This window comes from Pseudophryne corroboree, chromosome 4 (genome assembly GCF_028390025.1).
Source record: "Pseudophryne corroboree isolate aPseCor3 chromosome 4, aPseCor3.hap2, whole genome shotgun sequence".
In the NCBI taxonomy this organism is placed as follows: Eukaryota; Metazoa; Chordata; class Amphibia; order Anura; family Myobatrachidae; genus Pseudophryne; species Pseudophryne corroboree.
In genome coordinates this window covers 524,217,041-524,238,546 of record NC_086447.1, presented here as the reverse complement: position 1 = coordinate 524,238,546, position 21,506 = coordinate 524,217,041, and the positions used below count along the sequence as shown (strand labels likewise).

The 21,506-nt window shown below is 40.5% G+C and overlaps 1 protein-coding gene across 1 annotated transcript in view; it reads left to right on the top strand.

Moving 5' to 3' along the window:
- The first annotated feature begins 266 nt into the window (after nt 1–266).
- The window catches only part of LOC134909895 (uncharacterized), a 166,448-nt gene continuing 145,208 nt past the window's right edge, over nt 267–21,506 (top strand). Inside the window, exons 1-7 of the mRNA XM_063917262.1 lie at nt 267–307; nt 876–920; nt 2,779–2,823; nt 2,928–2,972; nt 3,931–3,978; nt 10,924–10,968; nt 11,550–11,594. Of these exons, the coding sequence (XP_063773332.1) occupies nt 2,936–2,972; nt 3,931–3,978; nt 10,924–10,968; nt 11,550–11,594 (175 nt within the window). The 5' untranslated portion in view covers nt 267–307; nt 876–920; nt 2,779–2,823; nt 2,928–2,935. The remainder of the gene's footprint in view (nt 308–875; nt 921–2,778; nt 2,824–2,927; nt 2,973–3,930; nt 3,979–10,923; nt 10,969–11,549; nt 11,595–21,506) is intronic.

Sequence of the window (21,506 nt, the reverse complement as noted above, 5' to 3'; positions counted from 1 at the left end):
ATTCAATCATTTAAAATATTCTAGCTATTGTAACAAGTGCTTTTGAGAGACATTGCAGGTTACCAATCTAGCATTTATAGAAGCTGTGGATTGCCACTTATTTACTAGCAATTTTCATTTCGTGTCACTGTTGAAAAATATGAAGAAACTTCAGAGCCAAAGATAGAGAAACAAAATATTTTATTTAATCTAAAATAAAATCCTTTTTGTATAAATTTTTCAATATACACTGTCACTCAATAGTTAACAATTTCTTTTGCAGAGACACAAGTGAAAAAAGCTGAAGAACCAGCAAAAGAGAAGAACGGTAAACATACGCAGTATTTTAACTTTCCTGAAGTGTTTCAGGACAATTGACTCTAGCTCAAATTTATCTAGAACCAGTGATAGGGACTTTGGGCAGTAGATGGCTTTCACTGTTACAGCACAAATCTAAAAAGCGCAATTCTAATTAAAAACCATACTGACTCTATGTCAGACCTCCATTGCTCCAGAATGAGTCAATGAGGTATGAAGATGATCAATAAAGTTCCTTGTTATTTGTAAGAGCTTGGACCCTGAGAAACAAATTTAAATTGTAATTATTTTATAAATGAATTCTCCACTGTGGCACTATTATTGAGAGGGATTTGTTGTTAAGTAGTTATCTTATAGAAATCATACAACCTCTTCAGTATTATAGACATTGATTGTGATTGGTGTAGAAAAAAGCAATTTTCTTGACTGATATGCTAATTTGAGCATATGCTTATAATAATTAATTATAGTGACCCATTGGAGCCAATACAGCACTTATGTTTGAGCCAAACTCATGGCATACAGCATTTATGCCAAAATGCAGATAGTACATCACTCACTAGTAATTTCTATTTTAGAGACACTAGTGAAAAAACATGAGGAGCCAGCAGAACTAAAGACAGGTAACCATATAAAGTATTTTATCTAGATGAGAAAAAATGATACCCAACTATTAACTAAAATGTTATGATTTTGAGACCCACTCATTGATAAATGTATTTAAACTTGAAGAACCAACAAAACCAAAGAAAGGTAGCCTAATTCATAACCTTACATGTCATGCTTATGGTAGAAAAATTTAAATTGTTAAGAATTAAGTCAAAAACTTTGATTCCATAAAATAAATATATCACCAGTTCTTTTAATGCAATTATGTGTTATTCTTTACAGTATTGCCTCTTGTAAAAATATAGTTCCTCCTTTACAAAATAGCCTTTGATAATAAAGAACATTTTCCTCACGTGATTCATTTCACCTGTACTAGTGAAGTTTATTCACATTGTTTTATGTGCTATGCTCTATCCTGATCACCATTACGTCTGTTCTCTCGAATTAAACTTGGTGTTTCAGAGGACATTGTCATAGATGCATAATACATTTTGGAGTATATTCAATAACTGTCGGAAGCTGCCATCTTGTCGGAAAGATGGCAGCTTCCGACAGTTTTAGGTCGGAAGGGGTTCGGACCTATTCATTATGGCCCCTTTTTTTTTTACAAGTTGGGAAACCTGACTTGTCAGAATGCTGTTGGAATGCATGATGATCGGCGGCTTCAGCCGCCGATCAGCGTGCATTGTCGGAACCGGGGCCAAACCCGACAGGTTTTAGCCCCGTTTCCGACAATCTCAGTCCAACTTTAAAAAAAGTCAGATTGAGATATGTGATCTGAGAGCAGGAGACGGAGGGAGCAGCGACCCAGCGACAGCATCCACCCGGCTCCAACAAGCGACGTCCCGCTTGCTGGATCCGGGTGGACACTGCTGTGAGCCTCTGCTGCTGCAGCCACTGCTCCCCTGTCTCCTCCTCTCCTCCCCATCCGCTCTGTCTTCCCCATTGGACTGCCATCAACTCCTCCCGGCATGCTGCCACCCCCTTCTCCCGACGAGCAGCAATCCCCTCCTCCCTGTGGGCTGCCATCACCTCTGCCCTGCGGGCCAATATCCCCCCTTCCCTGGGTGCCAGCTCTGCTGCCTCCACCTCCCTCTGGGCTGCAATCTCCTTCTCCCAGCGCGGCTGTCATCCCCTACACCCGGCGCCACTGACAGCAGCAGACCATGACAACGGGAGAGGCCAAATCCGACAGTAGGATTTTGACGCTCTTTTGAATATGGGTTGTCAGGTCCATTCTGACAACTGCATGTCGGAATGGATCCGACTTCTATTGAATATACCCCTTTATATACAAGGACAAAAATCTTTTCAAATGTCTTGTACTACAGTTTTCCTCAAGACTTGCACAGCATATGGGGGCCATCTGGAATCAGTGATAGGGACTTTGGGCAGTAGATGGCTTACACTGTTACAGCACATATCTCTAAAGTGCAATTCTAATTAAAAACCATACTGACTCTACAGTATGTCAGACCTCAATTGCTACAGAATGAGTCAATGAGGAATGAAGATGATCTATAAAGTTCCTTGTTATTTGTGAGAGCTTGGACCCTGAGAAACAAATTGAAATTGTAATTATTTTATAAATGAAATTTTTACTATGGCACTAATATTGAGAGGGACTTGTTGTTACGTAGTTATCTTATAGAAATCATACAACCTCTTCACTATTATAGACATTTATTGTGATTGGTGTAGAAAAAAGTTATTTTCTTGACTGATATGTTAATTTGAGCATATGCTTATAATAATTAATTATAGAGACCCATTGGAGCCAATACAGCAGTTATGTTTGAGCTAAACTAATGGCATATAGCATTTATGATAAAATGCAGATAGTCTATCACTCACTAGTCATCTCTTTTTTAGATTCCCTAGTGAAAAAACATGAGGAGCCAGCAGAACTAAAGACAGGTAACCATATAAAGTATCTTATTTAGATGAGAAAAAATGATACCCAACTATTAACTAAAATGTTATGATACTTGAGACCCACTCATTGACAAATGTATTTTTAGAAAAACAAATGAAAAAACTTGAAGAACCAACTAAACCAAAGAAAGGTAACCTAATTCATAAGCTTACATGTCATGCTTATGGTAGTTTAATTAAAATTGTGAAGAATTAAGTCAAAAACTTTGACTCCTTAAATTAAATATATCACCAGGTGTTTTAATGCAATTATGTATTATTCTTTACAGTAGTGCCTCTTATAAAAATATAGCCACTCCTTTACAAAATAGCCTTTACTAATAAAAACATTTTCCTCACATGATTCATTTTACCTGTACTAGTGAAGTTTATTCCATTTTTTATTTGCTATGCTCTATCCTGATCACCAGTATGTCTATTCTCTCCAATTAAACTTGGTTTTTCAGAGGACATTGCCATAGATGCATAATACATTATATATACAAGGACAAAAATCTTTTCAAATGTCTTGTACTATGGTTTTCCTCAAGACTTGTACAGCATATGGGGTCCATCTGGTTTGCCAAGATTAGGCAATCATTTAACTTAAAAGACTCTTTTGTGGAATGAAAATTGACAAACACAATAAATATTTGAGTAAATATTTGCAAATGATTCTCCTTACTGTATGCTGAGAGAAAAAAAATGAAAATCATAGTCCAGTATGCATTAAGAATAACTAGTAAAACTTACCCAAATGGCCTGGCTGTAGATCAGTTGGGAAGTGGTCTCAAAAATAAGATGGGCAGAGTTTACTATGTTTAATCAAAGAGGCTGCATAGTGTGCAGTCCCTTTACTTTCTTTCTACAGCTAGTAACGGACTACACAATACATACAGAAATTTGATTGATTTGATTGTCTTTGTCTTAAAATGGTTATATTTTGGATTGTTATGATACATAACCTTTTAACAGGTTTTTTTTTTCATTTTAGTTTAATATCTAAATATATAAATGAAATGATTTTAAAATACATTCCTCAGATTTCATCAACATTATCTATTTTTGCATGAGCTATAACATTTATATAATAATATTTTTCAAATTTAGAAACACCAGAGACAACGCAAGAAAAAGAGTCTGTAGAAACAAAGAAAGGTAAAACCATAGATAGTTTGAACAAGTACATCATTGGCTTAATGGATAATGGACTACATGTGTTAATGGTAAATGCTGTGGTAATACAGGAGATACTTAAAGATCCAAAATACATATAATCAAAACAGTTTTACCATTAGTGTAGGACATTCCCACTGGGGGCTATGAAAAATAAGGTAGGGAATAGTCGTTTAGTTGTTTATGAGAAAGGGTACAGAAGTTTCATGTTGTAAGAAGACTGAGAAGAGCATGGATAGGGACATATATGATAGTCCAGAGCATCATATGCGACAAACTGATAAAGATTTTTAGTACTGTTGCTGTATTATTGTCAACATATAATATCTTCACTACCTACTGTATTTTGAGTAATAAACATTGAAAAAAGGGTGTGCAGTGTTTGAATACGCTTTAAACGATACAGTAAGATGGCTGTTATGTTTTGAAATATGTAATTGGACATATGCGCTGAAAGAGATCCAATATAGATTTTAGTACTGTAGCTGTATGTGTTAATGGTGAATATTGTGGAAAGATCCACTATATATAATCCTAACAGCTTTATTATCAGTGTATGACATGCTTACTGGGGGCTATGAAAAGTTATACTGGGCAGCTAAAATTATACTTCTACAAAATTATAAATTTTATTATTATTTTTTAAAATTATATATTTTATATATAAAAATTATACTGGGAATAGTCATTTGGTGGGATATGAGAAAAAGTTCTGAAGCTTAATGTTGTAAGTATAATACAATACAATGTCTTGCTGCATCCTGTCCTAGTGCTGGTTCTGTTAGTAATGATTGTGGTTGAGATGTCAATGGTGTAATACACTTTACTTAAATATTTCAAGTTCACAAGTATACAATGTGTATGACACTATATGGTATATTGTGTCAAACAATATATACAGAACAGTGTGGTCGATATCCTTAATATTGAACTTGCAAAGAAATGTGCATGTGCAAATTGTCAAAAACAGTAATACAGATATATAAACAGAAAAAAGAGAGGTGATTGGTGTTGCAGTTAGGGGGTCATTCCGAGTTGATCACACATAGCAACTTCTTCCTGCTCGTGTGATCAACCTGACACCGCCTATGGGTGAGTGTATTTTAGCACAGTAGGGCTGTGATCGCTTGTGCAGCCCTGCTATGCTAAAAAAGATTCCTGCAAAACAAGACCAGCCCTGCAGCTACTTACCCAGTGCGACGGATCCAGCGATGAAGGTCCCAGCTGTGACGTCAGATATACGCCCTCCAAACGCCTGGATCCACCAGCATTGGACTCACCACGCCTGGAAAATTGTTAGTATCCACCCTGGAACGCCTCCTGCCTGTCCTTCTTCTTGCTATCGCCGCTGCGATCACTTTTCTTGCAGGCGTCATCGCAGCCCAGAGACGACGCGCGTGCACAATGCATCCGCCGTGCATGCGCATTTCCGACCATTTCACATCACAGCAAAGAAGCACTGCATGCGAACAGGTTGGAATGACCCCCATAGTCTCTACAGGTTCGTACGTAATGTTCTGGTGCTTTTTGTGATGGTGTAAAGGTGGTTGTTTCCAAATGCAATAAGTCTTTGTCTTTGGTAGGAGGGATGAATATCCAACAGTTTATATCCTTAATGGTGTCTTTGAGATGATGTTCTGGAGTATGGCATCCCACTACTCCAGAGGCTAGATACTGGAGTGGTGGATAGGTGGTGTGGCCACAGTGTGGGTATTGAGCACCAGTGGGGATGCAAGAGTACGGATCCCAGTGTTTTACCTGGTGCATTGGTGGTGCACTCAAGGTCCGCCTTGTTGGGATATAGCCTAAGGCACCTTCTATCAGTGCATTGGTGCTTAGTCTGTAAGGAGTGGATACACTGGCTTGGGTCCTGTGAGACCTGTCACTCAGCCCCCCCTTCACTTTCGTTAGTATCATTTAGAATAAATATGGAACATTCCAATATTCAATTACAGCAAAGCATGTGGATTTAGTAAACTTTATAAAAATATAAAGCCATAAAAAATGCTAAAGTTTACATAATTGATAAAGTGTAGTTGAGGAGTCAAGCAGAGAGGTAGCCATTACCTGTATTCAAATGATGAGTAAATAAAAGGTAATTGTGATAATTCAGTTATTTGTAACTCTCTAGCTACTGTATCTTACCAAGTGCCAGTGGCGCACCCTGGGGGGGTTTCCGAGCACCCAGAAACCCCCTTCCACTAAAAAAAAAAAAAAAAAAAAATTTTTTTTTTTTTTTTTTTTTTTTAGCTGCATGAGTATTATTAATGGCTGTCTAGCGTCCTCTGCAGCCTGCTGTCTTCCTGGTGGCACTTGTAAGAGCAATAAAAGTTTATTTTAATTATAGTACATATATATATATTTCCCTCATGTGCTTATCCATTCTTACTTTAATAATCTTCAACTGCATCAACTCCAGCAGTCTTCGGCCACCTGATACTTATTCCAGTGTCATCTGCTGATGTAACTATGTGTATTTACCCTGTACTTGTCCTATACTGTCATCAACTGTAAGTTGCTGTTTTCCTGTTTGATTATTCATGTAATCTGTAATTGGGCGCTGCGGAACCCTTGTGGCGCCATATAAATAAAGGATAATAATAATAATAATAATAATATATCCATGTGCATACATATATACACATGTATATACATACATACATATAAACACACACACATGATATATATATATATATATATATATATACACGTGTGTGTGTGTGTATGTATGTGTATATATATATATATATATATATATATATATATATAATATATAATATATATATATAAATATACTGTATGTGTGTACACACACATATATATATATATATATATATGCATGTTTAATATGCTGTGTGTATGTATATATATATATATATATATATATATATGTGTGTGTGTGTGTGTGTGTGTGTATATATGTACACTAGTTTTACGGACCCAGCATATGCTGGGTCACCTCAGTCCCCACCCCCGTGATTGGCTCCGCCCAGTTCTGGAAACCCCCCCATGCAAATCCTGCGTTTGCCACTGAAGTGCTACTGAGAGACATTGTAGGTTTTCAATCTAGCATTTATAAAAGTTGTGGATTGTTAGAAACTTGTCAGTATTTATAGACTTACCTCCGGTGGGCTCTACCAGGGTTTGCCGTCCTGGTGGTTGGCGCGGTGGCAGGGAGCTGTTTGCAGTGGGTCCTTCAGAATGCATGTGCGGCTTCCGGAGGCCGGGGGCCAGGGTCTGGTGAGCCGGGCGCTGTGGCGGGGAGTTGCTGCAGCAGTGTCCTCTGGCAGTGACACAGTCTCAGGAAGTCAGAGGTTGGAGCTGGGCTAGCTGTGTTTTGCAGCTGAGAGTGTCCCCTGTTCTGGGGATGGCCATGTTGTAGACCTGAGATCTGCCAATAGAGTTCCCACTCTGTGTCCAGCCCTGTGTAGTCTTACCTTATAAAAGGGGGCTGGCTCAGAGAGAGAGTGCCAGTTATTCAAGTTACTTTCTTGTGAAAGGGGCTCTAGCTCTGTGCTCCCAGGTTGCTCATGGTGCCCAGGTTGCAATCATCTGTTTATTACCTATTGCTGTTGCAGTCCTGTTGCTTAAGCTCGTCACCACTCGTGGAAGCGCTCATGGGGTCCCAGGTTGCAGAGGAGCTTCAGGTGCTAATCAGTAGTTTTCGTGGATGTCTTCCAAGCTCAAACCACAGTCTTCATTTCTTGAAATCAGAGTTCTTCAGCCTCATCTTTCAATCATGAACCATAGTCTTCATTTTTTCAAAGTCAAAGTTCTTCAGCCTCATCTTTCAGTTACTGACCACAGTCTTTCAGTTCTTCAAAACCAGTGTTCTTTAGCCTCATCTTCCAATCAGAAACCACAATCTTTCAGTTTTTTAAAACCAGCATTCTTCAGCCTCGTCTTCCAATCACAAACCACGGTTTTCAGTTCTTCAAAACCAGAGTTCTTCAGCCTCTTTCTTCAAGTCATTAACCATATACTTCAGTTCTTTTATTCAGTGTCTTTCAATCCTTTAAGTATCAGTGATCAGTTTGTTACTCATTAAAACTACAGTTATCCTCCTACAGAGTCCTCCTTCTTTCCTTATGCCCTCCTGCCAACTTTAACACTTATTGGGCCTCCACCCCATGAGGCGGAATTACATTCAGCCACCTCGTCTTCTTCGTTCACAAGCAGCTGTCCCTTCAGCCAAAGCTCAGTTGTCGGAACCATAACTTACGCCAAACATGACAGAGCTGTGGATATTCATTTATATTCATATAGCATTTTTCTTTTAGTGACAATATACAAAAACATGAAACTTTATAGCCAGCAATAGATAATCAAAATGTTAAATTTAATCGGAAATAAAAAAAAATTGTAGAAATTTTTCAATATGTACTGTCACTTAATCTTTAGCAATTTCTTATGGTTTTGGATCTGGATGATTTTTGAAAAAAACATAAAAACAGCTAAAATCACAGAATTTGGGGGTAATTTTGATCCTACGGTATTATTAACCTCAATAACATTAATTTCCAATCATTTCCAGTCTATTCTGAAAACCTGACACCTCACAATATTGTTTTTAGGCCAAAAGGTTGCACCGAGTGGCTGTATGACTAAGCTAAGCGACACAAGTGTGCGGCACAAACACCTGGCCCATCTAGGAGTGGCACAGCAGTAGCAGACAGGATGGCAGATTTAAAAAAGTCCCCAAACAGCCCATGATGAAAAGAAGAAAAAGAGGTGCAATGAGGTAGCTGGTTGACTAAGCCAAGCGACACAAGTGTGCAGCACAGACACCTGGCCCATTTAGGAGTGGCACTGCAGTTGCAGACAGGATGGCACTTAAAAAAACTAGGCCCCAAACAGCACATCATGCAAAGAAGTAAAACTGAGAATGCTAAGCAACACATCCACCTGACCCATCTAGTGGTGGCATGCAGTGGCTGAATGTCAAAAGTGTCCCGCAATTTTTCAGTCCACTGACAACATCTCCTTCACGCCCCTGTCATTTTTCAAAAATTCTGCAATTGGTTGACTTATACGGTAGTACCCCTGTACTAATACAGCAGTACCCCGGGACTTATACGGCAGTGTCAGACAGGATGGCACATTAAAAAATCATGCCCCAAACAGCACATGATGCAAAGATAAAAAAGAGGTGCACCAAGATTTCTATATGACTAAGCTAAGTGACACAAGTGTTTGGCACAAACAATTGGCCCATCTAGGAGTGGCATTGCAGTGTCAGACAGGAGGGCACTTGAAAAAATAGTACCCAAACAGCACATCATGCCAAGAAGTAAAAGAGGGCAATGAGGTAACTGTATGACTAAGCTAAGCGACACAAGTGTGCGGCATAAACACCTGGCCCATCTAGGGTTGGCACTGCAGTCCCACTGCACTAGTGGTGGATACCGACTCACATCTAACACCAGCATAGTTGTTATGGCCTCAGTAATCCACTTTGCAACAGGGTATATATATTTACAGCAGTATCACTGGACTGGACTTACAGGCCAGTACCACTGTAATTATACAGCAGGATCACTGGACTTATACGACAGTACCACTGGACATATACGGCAGTATCAATGGACATATAGGGCAGTATCACTGGACATATACGGCAGTATCACTGGGCTGGACTTATACGCCAGTACCACTGTAATTATATGGCAGGATCACTGGATTTATATGGCAGGATCACTGTAATTATACGGCAGGATCACTGGATTTATACGGCAGTACCGCTGGACATATACAGCAGTATCAATGGACATATACGGCAGGATCACTGGATATATAGGGCAGTGTCACAGGACTTGACTTATATGCCAGTACCACTGTAATTATATGACAGGATCACAGGAATTATATGCCAGTATCACGGGAATTATACGGCAATATCACAGGAATTATACGGCAATATCACTATAATTATACGCCAGTATCACGGGAATTATATGGCAATATCACTGTAGTTATACGGCAATATCACAGGAATTATACACCAGTATCCCGAGAATTATACGGCAATATCACTGTAATTATACGCCAGTATCACGGGAATTATACAGCTATATCACGGGAATTATATGGCAATATCACTGGTATTATATGCCAGTAACACTGGATATATGGCAGCAGAGGACACCACCACTGTGACTGGTCACTGGACTGATGCTGCACAAGAGAAACACTACCCCTGGTCTGATGCAAGACAACACAGCAAAACTGCAAGGGACTTATACAGAAGCCAATAGCACTGGGTACATATAGCAGCAGAGTACACCAACACTGTGACTGGCTGGACTGATGCAGCAAAGACACTGACTACACTGGACTGAGCAGCACAAGACAGCACTAGAATCGCCAACCCACTTTCCCGCCCACACAGACACTGAGGACAGAGACACGTCCTCTCACTACACTCTCTGAGACTGGAGTGAAAATGGCCATGGCGCGGCTCTTTATATGTAATCCAAATCCCATGAAAATCCGACAGAGGGATGATGACGTTTTGCCTCGTTCTGGTTTCCGAGTCAGGTGGGAAAACCAGAGCCTGACTAGGATCCGTGCTCATGACATGAAGTCCGGTAGGGTTCGTTTCTCTGAGAACCAAACCCGCTCATCTCTAATTGATATATTGAGTTAATCCAGTAGTGATGATTTTTCAATGAAGTAAAACGTTATATCTATTCTACAGCTTCTATTGACAGAAAAATGTATGTATATGTATATAGTATTTCTAATAGATGTTTATTGATACTTACTCGGAATTTAATTTTAGCAACAAAAGTGTTAAAACTCAAAAAAACATCAGAACCAAAGATAGATTACCAAACAGAATGTCTCAAATATTCTAAACTTAAATTATGTTTTAAAGAAATTTTATACTTTAGATTGATGCTAATTCATTAGTAATTTCCATTGCAGAGACAGAACTGAAAATACATAAAGAATCATTAAAAGAAAAGAATGGTAACCATATATTTCTTACCTAACAAATTATACTGTGTGACAATCGGTTGTAACTGAAATTTAGCTGGAATCAATATTAATGTCATTGGCCAGTGCATGGCTTTCTCTATTTTCAGTAGAGATCTGAAACAGTAGCAGCTCTAATTAAAAGTCATGGAGACACTGTGTTAGATTTCCATTGGCTACAGAGATAGTAAAGCAGGTGTAACTGTAATCAGCAGTGCTTCTGGCTATTTGTGATCACTTGTTCCCTTTTAAATAGATTGAAGTGTTGGGGTTTTAGATAAGAAATACCCACCCTACAACTATTTACTTAGAGGGGAATGGCATTTAATACATTTCTTATACAGTATTTAACAGACAACCTCTTTAATATTTCATATTATTAATTGAGTAAAGGAAGTAGAGGAAGATTTTCATTTTCTTGACTGATATATTGATAAGAACATACGCTATGCTTGTTATATTATAATTTAATGAAAGGTTGTAGCTATTACACACTTTTTTTAGCTAAGTAGTTTGCACATAGTATTTGCATGAAATCCTGATATCCCATTGCTCACTAGCTATTTCTTTTTCAGAGACACTAGTGAAAAAGCTTGAGGAGCCAACAGAACTGAAGAGAGGTAACCATTGAAAGTATCTCATCTAGCCTCATAAAATAGAAATATAATGTTGATTGAGTATCACTCATTAGCAATTTCTCTCTTTTCTTATCTATGGGACATTGCTATACAGTACCTTACTTTGAGGTTTAGAGGGTGCTGTGACAGGTAGAAGGCACATTCTTCAAACCAAAATGTGCCTGTTTATTGTCTCCACTGCACTACTCAACCATATTTTCCTTTTTTTTAAATTGGCCTCTGAGTATGGCATGTTGTAATTTTCTGCTTGACATAAGAAATTTTTATGTATTTCTTTTTACTTTAAAAGAAACTCTGCTCTCTATGAGAACACTACTGTAGAGATAGCCAGCATTAGGAGAGGCATATAAGTAACCAATGTTCTAATCCTCCCCCCACAGCCTAAACCTAACCTTCCCCCCACGGCTTACCTCTCCTCAGGCAGACCCTCATTCGGGATTTTAGTTTGTAAACCTTTTCAGGATGCCTGCATCCTGTCTTTCTCTCATTCCCTCTCTTTCCCAGACACCTTCTCTCTCTCTCTCTCTCTCTCTCTCTCTCTCTCTCTCACACACTGACATCCTCTCTCTCTCTCCCTACCCCACCCTCTCTCTAGCTCCCTGACATCCTCTCTCTCTTTCTTTGTCACTTTCTCTTTCCTGTATTTCTGTCTCAATGACACCCTTTTACTCTCTCTCTGACATCCTCTTTCTCTATTTTGCGCTTATTTCTTTCTACCTGATACCATCTCTCACTATCTCATTCTCCTCTCTACCCCTCTCTCTCCCTTGTTGCCCTCTCTTACTATCTCTCTCCCCGACACCCTCATTGTCTCTCTCACTTCCCTCACTCTCTCTCCTGCTCCCCTAAGGAGAAAAGTAGTGGCAGCAGTGTAGTGCAGAGTCAATTTTATTGGTGGGGGCCCCCACACATTTGATGTCCTGGGGCCCCCACTAGACTTTATCTGGCCATGATTAACATTGATATACTGTCCAATATCACTATTCATAACAGCTACCATTACTCAAAATGCAAATTACTTGAAAGGGCTCCACAGTACAAAAATATCCTTAGATGTTTGGATGTGTTTTAGAAAACTGTTGACACAGTCCTGATTCTTTGAGCTCCTTAGCACTGCCATCTGGCAAATTACTTGCAGCTGCAGCCTAACATGATACCATGAGATGATCCCAAACTGTGTAAGGTTATAAATTCGGAGGGGGATGCTGAGTCTCTTCAGAATTACTTATTTAAACTGGAAACATGGACAGCAAAATGGAGAATGAGGTTCAATACAGACTAGTGTAAGGTAATGCACTTTGGTAGCAAGAACAAAAATACCACCTACATACTACATGGGGTAAAACTAGGGGATTCTGTACTGGAAAAAGACTTAGTTATTCATATAGATAACAAACTTAGCAGTAGTACCTAAAGTAGAATTGCAGCAGAGAAGGCAAAAAGTGTATCAGCATGCATAAAGCGGGGAATTGATGCAAGGGATGAGTGTTTTTTACTCCCATTATATAAATCCCTAGTGAGGCCACATCTCGAATACTGTGCACAATTTTGTGCACCATACTACAAAAAAGATATCCTGGAACTAGAAAAGGTTCAGAGGCGGGCAACCAAATTGATTAGGGGGATGGAGATGCTAAAACACGAGGAAAGGCTTGATAAATTAGGTATGTTCACACTGGAAAAGAGGAGATTAAGAGGGGACATGGTTAACATTTACAAGTATATAAGGGGACAATACACAGAGTTTGTGTGGGATCAGTTTTTGGTAAGATAAACACAGAGGACACGTGGACATCTGCTTAGGTTGGAGTGGAGGAGATTTTGCACACAGAGATAAAAAGGTTTCTTCACAGTAAGGACAATACATGTTTGGAATTCCCTGCCTGAGAGAGTTTTAATGGTGTACTCAGTCATTACTTTTAAGAATGGGCTAGATAAATTCTTAATGGATAAGGATATACAAGGTTATGGTGGGTAGATAACGCACCATATTAAAAAAAACAGGAATAAACATAACGGCCTTCATTCTCAACATATAATGTTTGTGCTAAAAATAATACAGTGTAGGAGACCACTAGTAGGTTGAACTCGATGGGCAAATTGTCTTTTTTCAATCTCAGAAACTATGTTACTATTAGAGATGAGCGGGTTCGGTTCTCAGAGAACCGAACCCTACCGGACTTCACACTCCGAGCGCGGATCCGAGTTAGGCTCGGGTTTTCCCGCCTGACTCGGAAACCAGAACAACGCAAAATGTCATCATCCCGCTGTCGGATTCTAGCGGGGTTAGTATTCTATATAAGGAGCCGCGCGTCGCCACCATTTTCACTCCGGCATTGGAGAGTGTAGAGAGAGGACGTGTCTCCGTTCTCTCAGTGTCCTCAGTGTCCATGTCTTATGCTGCATCTGTCCAGTCACAGTGGTTGTGTCTTCTGCTGCCATATCTCCAGTGCTGTCCAGTGGTGCTGTGTTGTGCTGCATCAGTTCAGTGGTGTTGTGTTGAGCTGCATCAGTCCAGTCAGAGTGGTGGTGTACTCTGCTGCCATATGTCCAGTACTGATGTATAATAAGTCCCTTACAGTGTTGCTGTGTTGTCCTGCATCAGACCAGTGGTAGTGTCCTGTGCATTAGTCCAGTGACCAGTCACAGCGGTGTCCTCTGCTGCCATATGTCCAGTGCTGCTGTATAAATCCAGTACATTGCAGTGGTGCTGTGTTATCCTGCATCAGTGCAGGGGTGGTGTCCCTGTGCTGCCGTATATGTCCAGTGGTACTGTCGTAAATGTCCAGTAGTACTGCCATATATGTCCGTGATCCTGCCATATAAATCCGGTAATACTGCCGTGTAATTCCAGTAATTCTTCCAAATAATTACAGTATTCCTGCTGTCTAATTGCAGTGGTATTGCTGAATAATTCCAGTAATCCTGCTGTATACTTCCAGTGATCCTGCCGTATAATTCCAGTAATCCTGCCGTATAATTACAGTGACCCTGTCGTATAATTCCAGTAATCCTGCCGTCTAATTACAGTGGTACTGCCTTATAATTCCAGTAATCCTGCCGTATAATTCCAGTGATCCTGCCGTATAATTCCAGTAATCCTGCCGTATAATTCCAGTAATTCTGCCATCTAATTACAGTGGCACTGGCATATAACTCCAGTAATCCTGCCGTATAATTCCAGTGATTCTGCCATATAATTCCAGTAATCCTGCCATATAATTCCAGAAACCCTGCCGTATAAATACAGTGAACCTGCTGTATAATTTCAGTAATCCTGCTATATAATTACAGTGGTACTTGCGTATAAATCCAGTATTCCTGCCGTATAATTCCAGTGATCCTGCCGTATAATTCCAGTAATCCTGACATATAATTTCAGTAAACCTGTCGTATAATTCCAGTTGTACTTGCATATAATTCCAGTATTCCTGCCATATAATTCCAGTGACCCTGCTGCATAATTCCAGTAATCCTGCCGTCTAATTACAGTGGTACTGGCATATAATTCCAGTAATCCTGCTGTATAATTCCAGTAATCTTGCCGTATAATTCCAGTGATCCTGCCGTATAATTCCAGAAACCCTGCTGTATAATTACAGTGATCTTGTCGTATAATTCCAGTAATTCTGCGGTATAATTCCAGTAATCCTGATGTATAATTACAGTGGTACTGGCGTATAATTCCAGTAATCCTGCCATATAATTCCAGTAATCCTGCCGTATAATTACAGTGATCCTGCTGTCTAATTACAGTGATACTGCCGTATAATTCCAGTAATAGTGCCATCTAATTACAGTGGTACTGGCGTGTAATTTCAGTAATCCTGCCATATAATTCCAGTGATCCTGCCATATAATTTCAGTAATCCTGCCGTATAATTCCAGTAATCTAGCTGTAAAATTACAGTGATGCTGCCGTATAATTCCAGTAATCCTGCCATTTAATTCCAGTAATCCTGCCATCTAATTACAGTGGTACTGTCATATAATTCCAGTAATCCTGCCACATAATTACAGTAATCCTGCCATCTAATTACAGCGGTACTGTAATATTATTCCCGTAATCCTACCGTCTAATTCCAGTGATCTTGCCGTATAATTACAGTAATCCTGCCATATGATTACAGTAATCCTGCCATATAATTACAGTGATCCTGCCGTATAATTACAGTAATCCTGCCATCTAATTCATGTAATCCTGCCATCTATAACTCCGGAAATCCTGCCATATTATTCCAGTAATCCTGTCGTATAATTCCAGTGGTACTGCTGTATAATTCCAGTAATCCTGCCGTATAATTCCAGAAACCCTGCCGTGTAATTACGGTGATCCTCCTGTATAATTCCAGTAATCCTGCCATATAATTACCATGGTTCTGTCGTATAATTCCAGTAATTCTGATGTATAATTACAGTAATCCTGCCATATAATTACAGTAATCCTGCCATATAATTCCAGTTATCCTGCCGTCTAATTACAGTGGTACTGTTGTATAATTCCAGTAATCCTGCTGTATAATTCCAGTAATCCTGCCGTGTAATTACAGTAATCCTGCTGTATAATTACAGTGACCCTGCTGTATAATTTCAGTAATCCATCTGTATAATTACAGTGGTACTTGCATATAAATCCAGTATTCCTGCCGTATAATTCCAGTGATCCTGCCATATAATTCCAGTGATCCTGCCGTATAATTCCAGTAATCCTGCCGTATAATTTCAGTAATCCTGTCGTATAATTCCAGTTATCCTGCTGTATAATTCCAGTAATCCTGCCGTATAATTCCAGAAACCCTGCCGCGTAATTACGGTGATCCTCCTGTATAATTCCAGTAATCCTGCCGTCTAATTACAGAGGCACTGTCGTATAATTCCAGTAATCCTGCCGTATAATTCCAGTAATCCTGCCATATAATTACAGTAATCCTGCTGTATAATTACAGTGACCCTGCTGTATAATTACATTTATCCTGCCGGACAATTCCAATAATCCTGCCGTATAATTCCAGTAATACAGCCGTAAAATTACAGTGATCCTGACGAATAATTCCAGTAATCCTGACATATATTTACAGTAATCCTGATGTCTAATTACAGTGGTATTGGTGTATAATTCCAGAAAGCCTGCCATATAATTCCAGTAATCTTGCCATATAATTCTATATAAATCCATATAATTCCACATAAATTCAGTCAGTTGTGCTGCCATATAAATCCAATGGTGCTGTCGTGTGCTGTATATTATTTACTCCAAATAAAGGGGTTATTAATATTTAATCCAAATAATTTTTACAGGGTTTGCCCTCTGAGCTGTAGGGATATGCTCTCCTGTGCTGCATATTGTGTTATATAACTCCAGAAAAATTATGGAGAACAAAAATTTGGAGGATAAAATAGGGAAAAATCAAGAACCACTAACTCCTAGTGCTGAAGCTGCTGCCACTAGTCATGACATAGATGATGAAATGCCATCAACATCGTCTGCCAAGGCCGATGCCCAATGTGATAGTAGAGGGCATGTAAAATCCAAAAAGCCAAAGTTCAGTAAAAAGACCCCAAAAAAGAAATTAAAATGGTCTGAGGAGAAACATAAATTTGCCAATATGCCATTTACGACACGTAGTGGCAAAGAACGGCTAATTCCCTGGCCTATGTTCATAACTATGTTCATGTGGTTCAGCTTTACATGACGATGGTAGCCCTCACCCTCCCACTAGAAAAATTATAAAAGTTACGATGGAAAAAGCACAGCAAAGAACTGTGCATTGTAAGATGGTATCACAAATCCCCAAGGAAAGTCCAAGTGTGTCAGTGGTTGCGATGCCTGACCTTCCCAACACTGGATGGGAAGAGGTGGCTCCTTACACCATTTGCACACCCCCTGCAAGTGCTGAAAGGAGCACCCACAGTCCAGTTTCTGATATTCAAATTGAAGATGTCACTGTTGAAGTACACCAGAATGAGGATATGGGTGTTGCTGGCGCTGAGGAGGAAGTTGAAGATGAGAATGCTGATGGTGATGTGGTTTGTTTAAATGAGGCACCGGCGGAGACACCTGTTGTCTGTGGGATGAAGAAGCCCATTGTGATGCCTGGTCAAAATACAAAATAAAACCACCTCTTCAGTGTGGAATTATTTCTCCACAAATCTAGACAACAGGTGTCAAGCTGTGTGTTGCCTCTGTCAATCTGTAATAAGTAGGGTTAATGATGGTAACCACCTAGGAACATCCTCCCTTATACGTCACCTGCAGTGCATTCATCAAAAGTCATTGTCAAGTTCAGAAACTTTGGGTAAGAGCGTAAGCAGTCCACTGACACCTAAATCCCTTCTTGCTCTTGTACCCAAGCTCCTGCAAGCCACACCACCAACTCCCTCAATGTCAATTTCCTCCTCAGTCAGGAACGTCAGTAGTCTTGCAGGACATGTCACTGTCAAGACTGAGGAGTCCTCTCCTTTCATGTATTCCTCCGGAGGATCCTTCAGTGGTACGCCTGCTGTTCCTATCCCAGAGGGGAAGTCGGAAGACCACTTGTGCTACTTCCAGTAAGAAATTGACTGTCCAACAGTACTTTGTGAGGAAGATGAAATATGACAGAAGTCATTCTACTGCAAAGCAGATAACATGTTGGTGTTAGATGTGTGTCCAGTATCAGCCATTAGTTCAGTGGGACTTAGAGAATTGTTTGAGGTACTGTGTCCCCAGTATAAAATCCCATCTAGGTTCCACTTCTCTAGGCAGGTGATACAGAGAATGCACAGAGACGTCAGAAAAAAGTGTCCTCAGTGTCCTACAAAATGCAGTTGTACCCACTGTCCACTTAACCACAAAAATGTGGACAAGTGGAACAGGGCAGACTAAGGACTATATGACTGTGATGTATGGCCTCCCGCAACAAAAACAGCAGCAGCACCAGTATCAGCATATCACAAATGCCAACTCATTCCTAGGCAGGCTACACTATGTATCAACGCTTTCCGTAAGGGGCACACAGCTGACAAGCTCTTACAGAAACTGAGGGACATCATCGCAGAATGGCTTACGCTAATTAGACTCTCCTGGGGATTTGTGATATCGGACAACGCCACCAGTATTGTGCATGCATTACATCTGGGCAAATTCCAGCGTGTCCCATGTTTTGCACATACAATTAATTTGGTGGTGCAGCATTTTTTAGAAAAATTGCGGGACACTTTCAGCATTCAGCCACCGTGTTCCAAGCACCATCAAACACGCCTGAACCTGCCTGCCATCAACTGAAGCAAGAGGTGGTAATGAAGTAGAATTCAACACTCTATATGCTTCAGAGGATGGAGAAGTAGCAAAAGGCCATTCAAGCCTATACATCCACCTACGATATATGCAAAGGAGGGGGAATGCATCTGACTCAAGTGCAATGGAGAATGATTTCCATATTGTGCAAGGTTCTCCAACCCTTCAAACTTGCCACACGTGAAGTCAGTTCATACACGGCCAGCTTCAGTCAGGTCATTCCCCTCATCAGGCTTTTGCGGAAGCAGCTGGAGAAATTGAAGGAGGAGCTAAGATGGAGCTATTCCGCAAAGTATGTGGGACTTGTGGATGAAGCCCTTTTACAAAAGTCGACGTAGTTTAACACAAGCTCTAGCGACGCTTTTCAGTCGCACTGCTGGCCGCAGTGATTGACAGGAAGTGGGTGTTTCTGGGTGGTAACTGGCCGTTTTCGGGGAGTGTGTGTAAAATTGCAGGCGTGCCAGATAAAAACGCAGGAGTGGCTGGAGAAACGGGGGAGTGGCTAGCCGAATGCAGGGCGTGTTTGTGACATCAAAACAGGAACTAAATAGTCTGAAGTGATCGCAAGGTAGGAGTAGGTCTGCAGCTACTCTGCAGCTACTCTGAAACTGCACAATTTTTTGTGTAGCAGTGCTGCGATCCTTTCGTTCACACTTCTTCTAAGCTAAGATACACTCCCAGAGGGTGGCAGCTTAGCGTTTGCACTGCTGCTAAAAGCAGCTAGCGAGCGAACAACTCGGAATGAGGGCCCAGAGCACTACATTTTGGTCACCGTGCTCGATCCTAGGTTTAAAGCCTACGTTGTATCTCTCTTTCTAGCAGACACAAGTCTGCAGAGGTTCAAAGACCTGCTGGTAAGAAAATTGTCAACTCAAGCAGCTCCTCCTTCACTTTCTGCCGCAACTGGGGCTGTGAGGAAAAGAATAAGATTTCTGAGTCCACCTGCTGGAAGCGATGCAGGGCAGTCAGTAGCGAGTGCAAACATATGTTCCGGACTGAAGGAGCAGCCAATGATTACTGACATGTCTACTGTCACTGCATATGAATCTGTCACCATTGAAAGAATGGTGGAGGATTATATGAGTGACAGCATCCAAGTAGGCATGTCAGAAAGTCCGTATGTATACTGCCAGGAAAAAGAGGCAATTTGGGTGCCCTTGGACAAACTGGCTTTATTTTACCTAAGTTGCCCCCCTTCAGTGTATACTCCAAAAGAGTGTTTAGTGCAGCTGGTAACCTTGTCAGCGTAGGAGTTTACTTCCACAAAATGTGGAGAAGATGATGTTCATCAAAATTAATTATAAATTCCCCCAGGAAGACCATTACCAGCAATTGCCTCCAGAAAGTACACAGGGACCTGTGATGGTGGATTCCAGTGGGGACGAATTAATACTCTGTGAGGAGGAGGATGTACACAGTGAAAGGGGTGAGGAATTGGAGGATGAGGAGGACGTCGAGATCTTGCTTCTGTAGAGCCAGTTTGTGCAAGGAGAGATTGATTGCTTCTTTTTTGGTGGGGGCCCAAACAAACCAGTCATTTCAGCCACAGTCGTGTGGCAAACCCTGTTGCTGAAATGATTGGTTTGTTAAAGTGTGCATGTCCTGTTTATACAACATAAGGGTGGGTGGGAAGGCCCAAGGACAATTCCATCTTGCACCTCTTTTTCTTCTTTGCATTATGTGCTGTTTGGGGACTAGTTTTTTAAAGTGCCATCCTGTCTGACACTGCCGTACAACTCCAGGGGTACTGTCGTATAAGTCGAGGAGTACTGCTGTGTAAGTCTAGTCCAGTGGTGATGTCTTGTGCTGCATCAGTCCTGTGCTGGTGTCTTGTGCTGACATAAGTCCAGTGGTGGTGTCCTGTGCTATATATTATTTCCTCCAAATTAAAGGGTTATATACATTACTTATATTATTATCCAAATATTTTTTACACAGTTTGCCCTGTGTAGTGTAGGGGTACGCTCGCCTGTGCTGCATATTATTATAATAGCTTTAAATAAAAGGGTTATTATTATCAAAATAAATTTTACAGGCTTTGCCATGTGTGTTTAGTTTAGGGGTATGCTATCCTGTGCCACCAATATTGTGCCTGTATTACATCTGGGAAAATTCCAGCACATCCCATATTGTTTGTGCCGCACACTTGTGTCGTTTAGCTTAGTTATACAGCTACCTCATTGCACCTCTTTTTCTTCTTTGCATTATGTTCTGTTTGGGGCCTTTTTTTATATCTGCCCTCCTGTCTGACACTGCAGTGCCACTCCTAGATGGGCCAAATGTTTGTGTCGCTTATCTTAGCCATACAGCTACCTCATTGCACCTCTTTTACTTCTTTGATGTGCTGTTTGGGGCCTAGTTTTTTTAAGTGCCATCCTGTCTGCAACTGCAGTGCCCACTCCTAGATGGGACAGGTGTTTGTGCTGCACACTTGTGTCGCTTAGCTTAGTCATCCAGCTACCTCATTGCACCTCTTTTTCTTCTTTGCATCATGTGCTGTTTGGGGCCTATTTTTTAAATCTGCCATCCTGTCTGCCACTGCAGTGCCACTCATAGATGGGCCAGGTGTTTGTGCCACACACTTGTGTCGCTTAGCTTAGTCATACAGCCACCTTGGT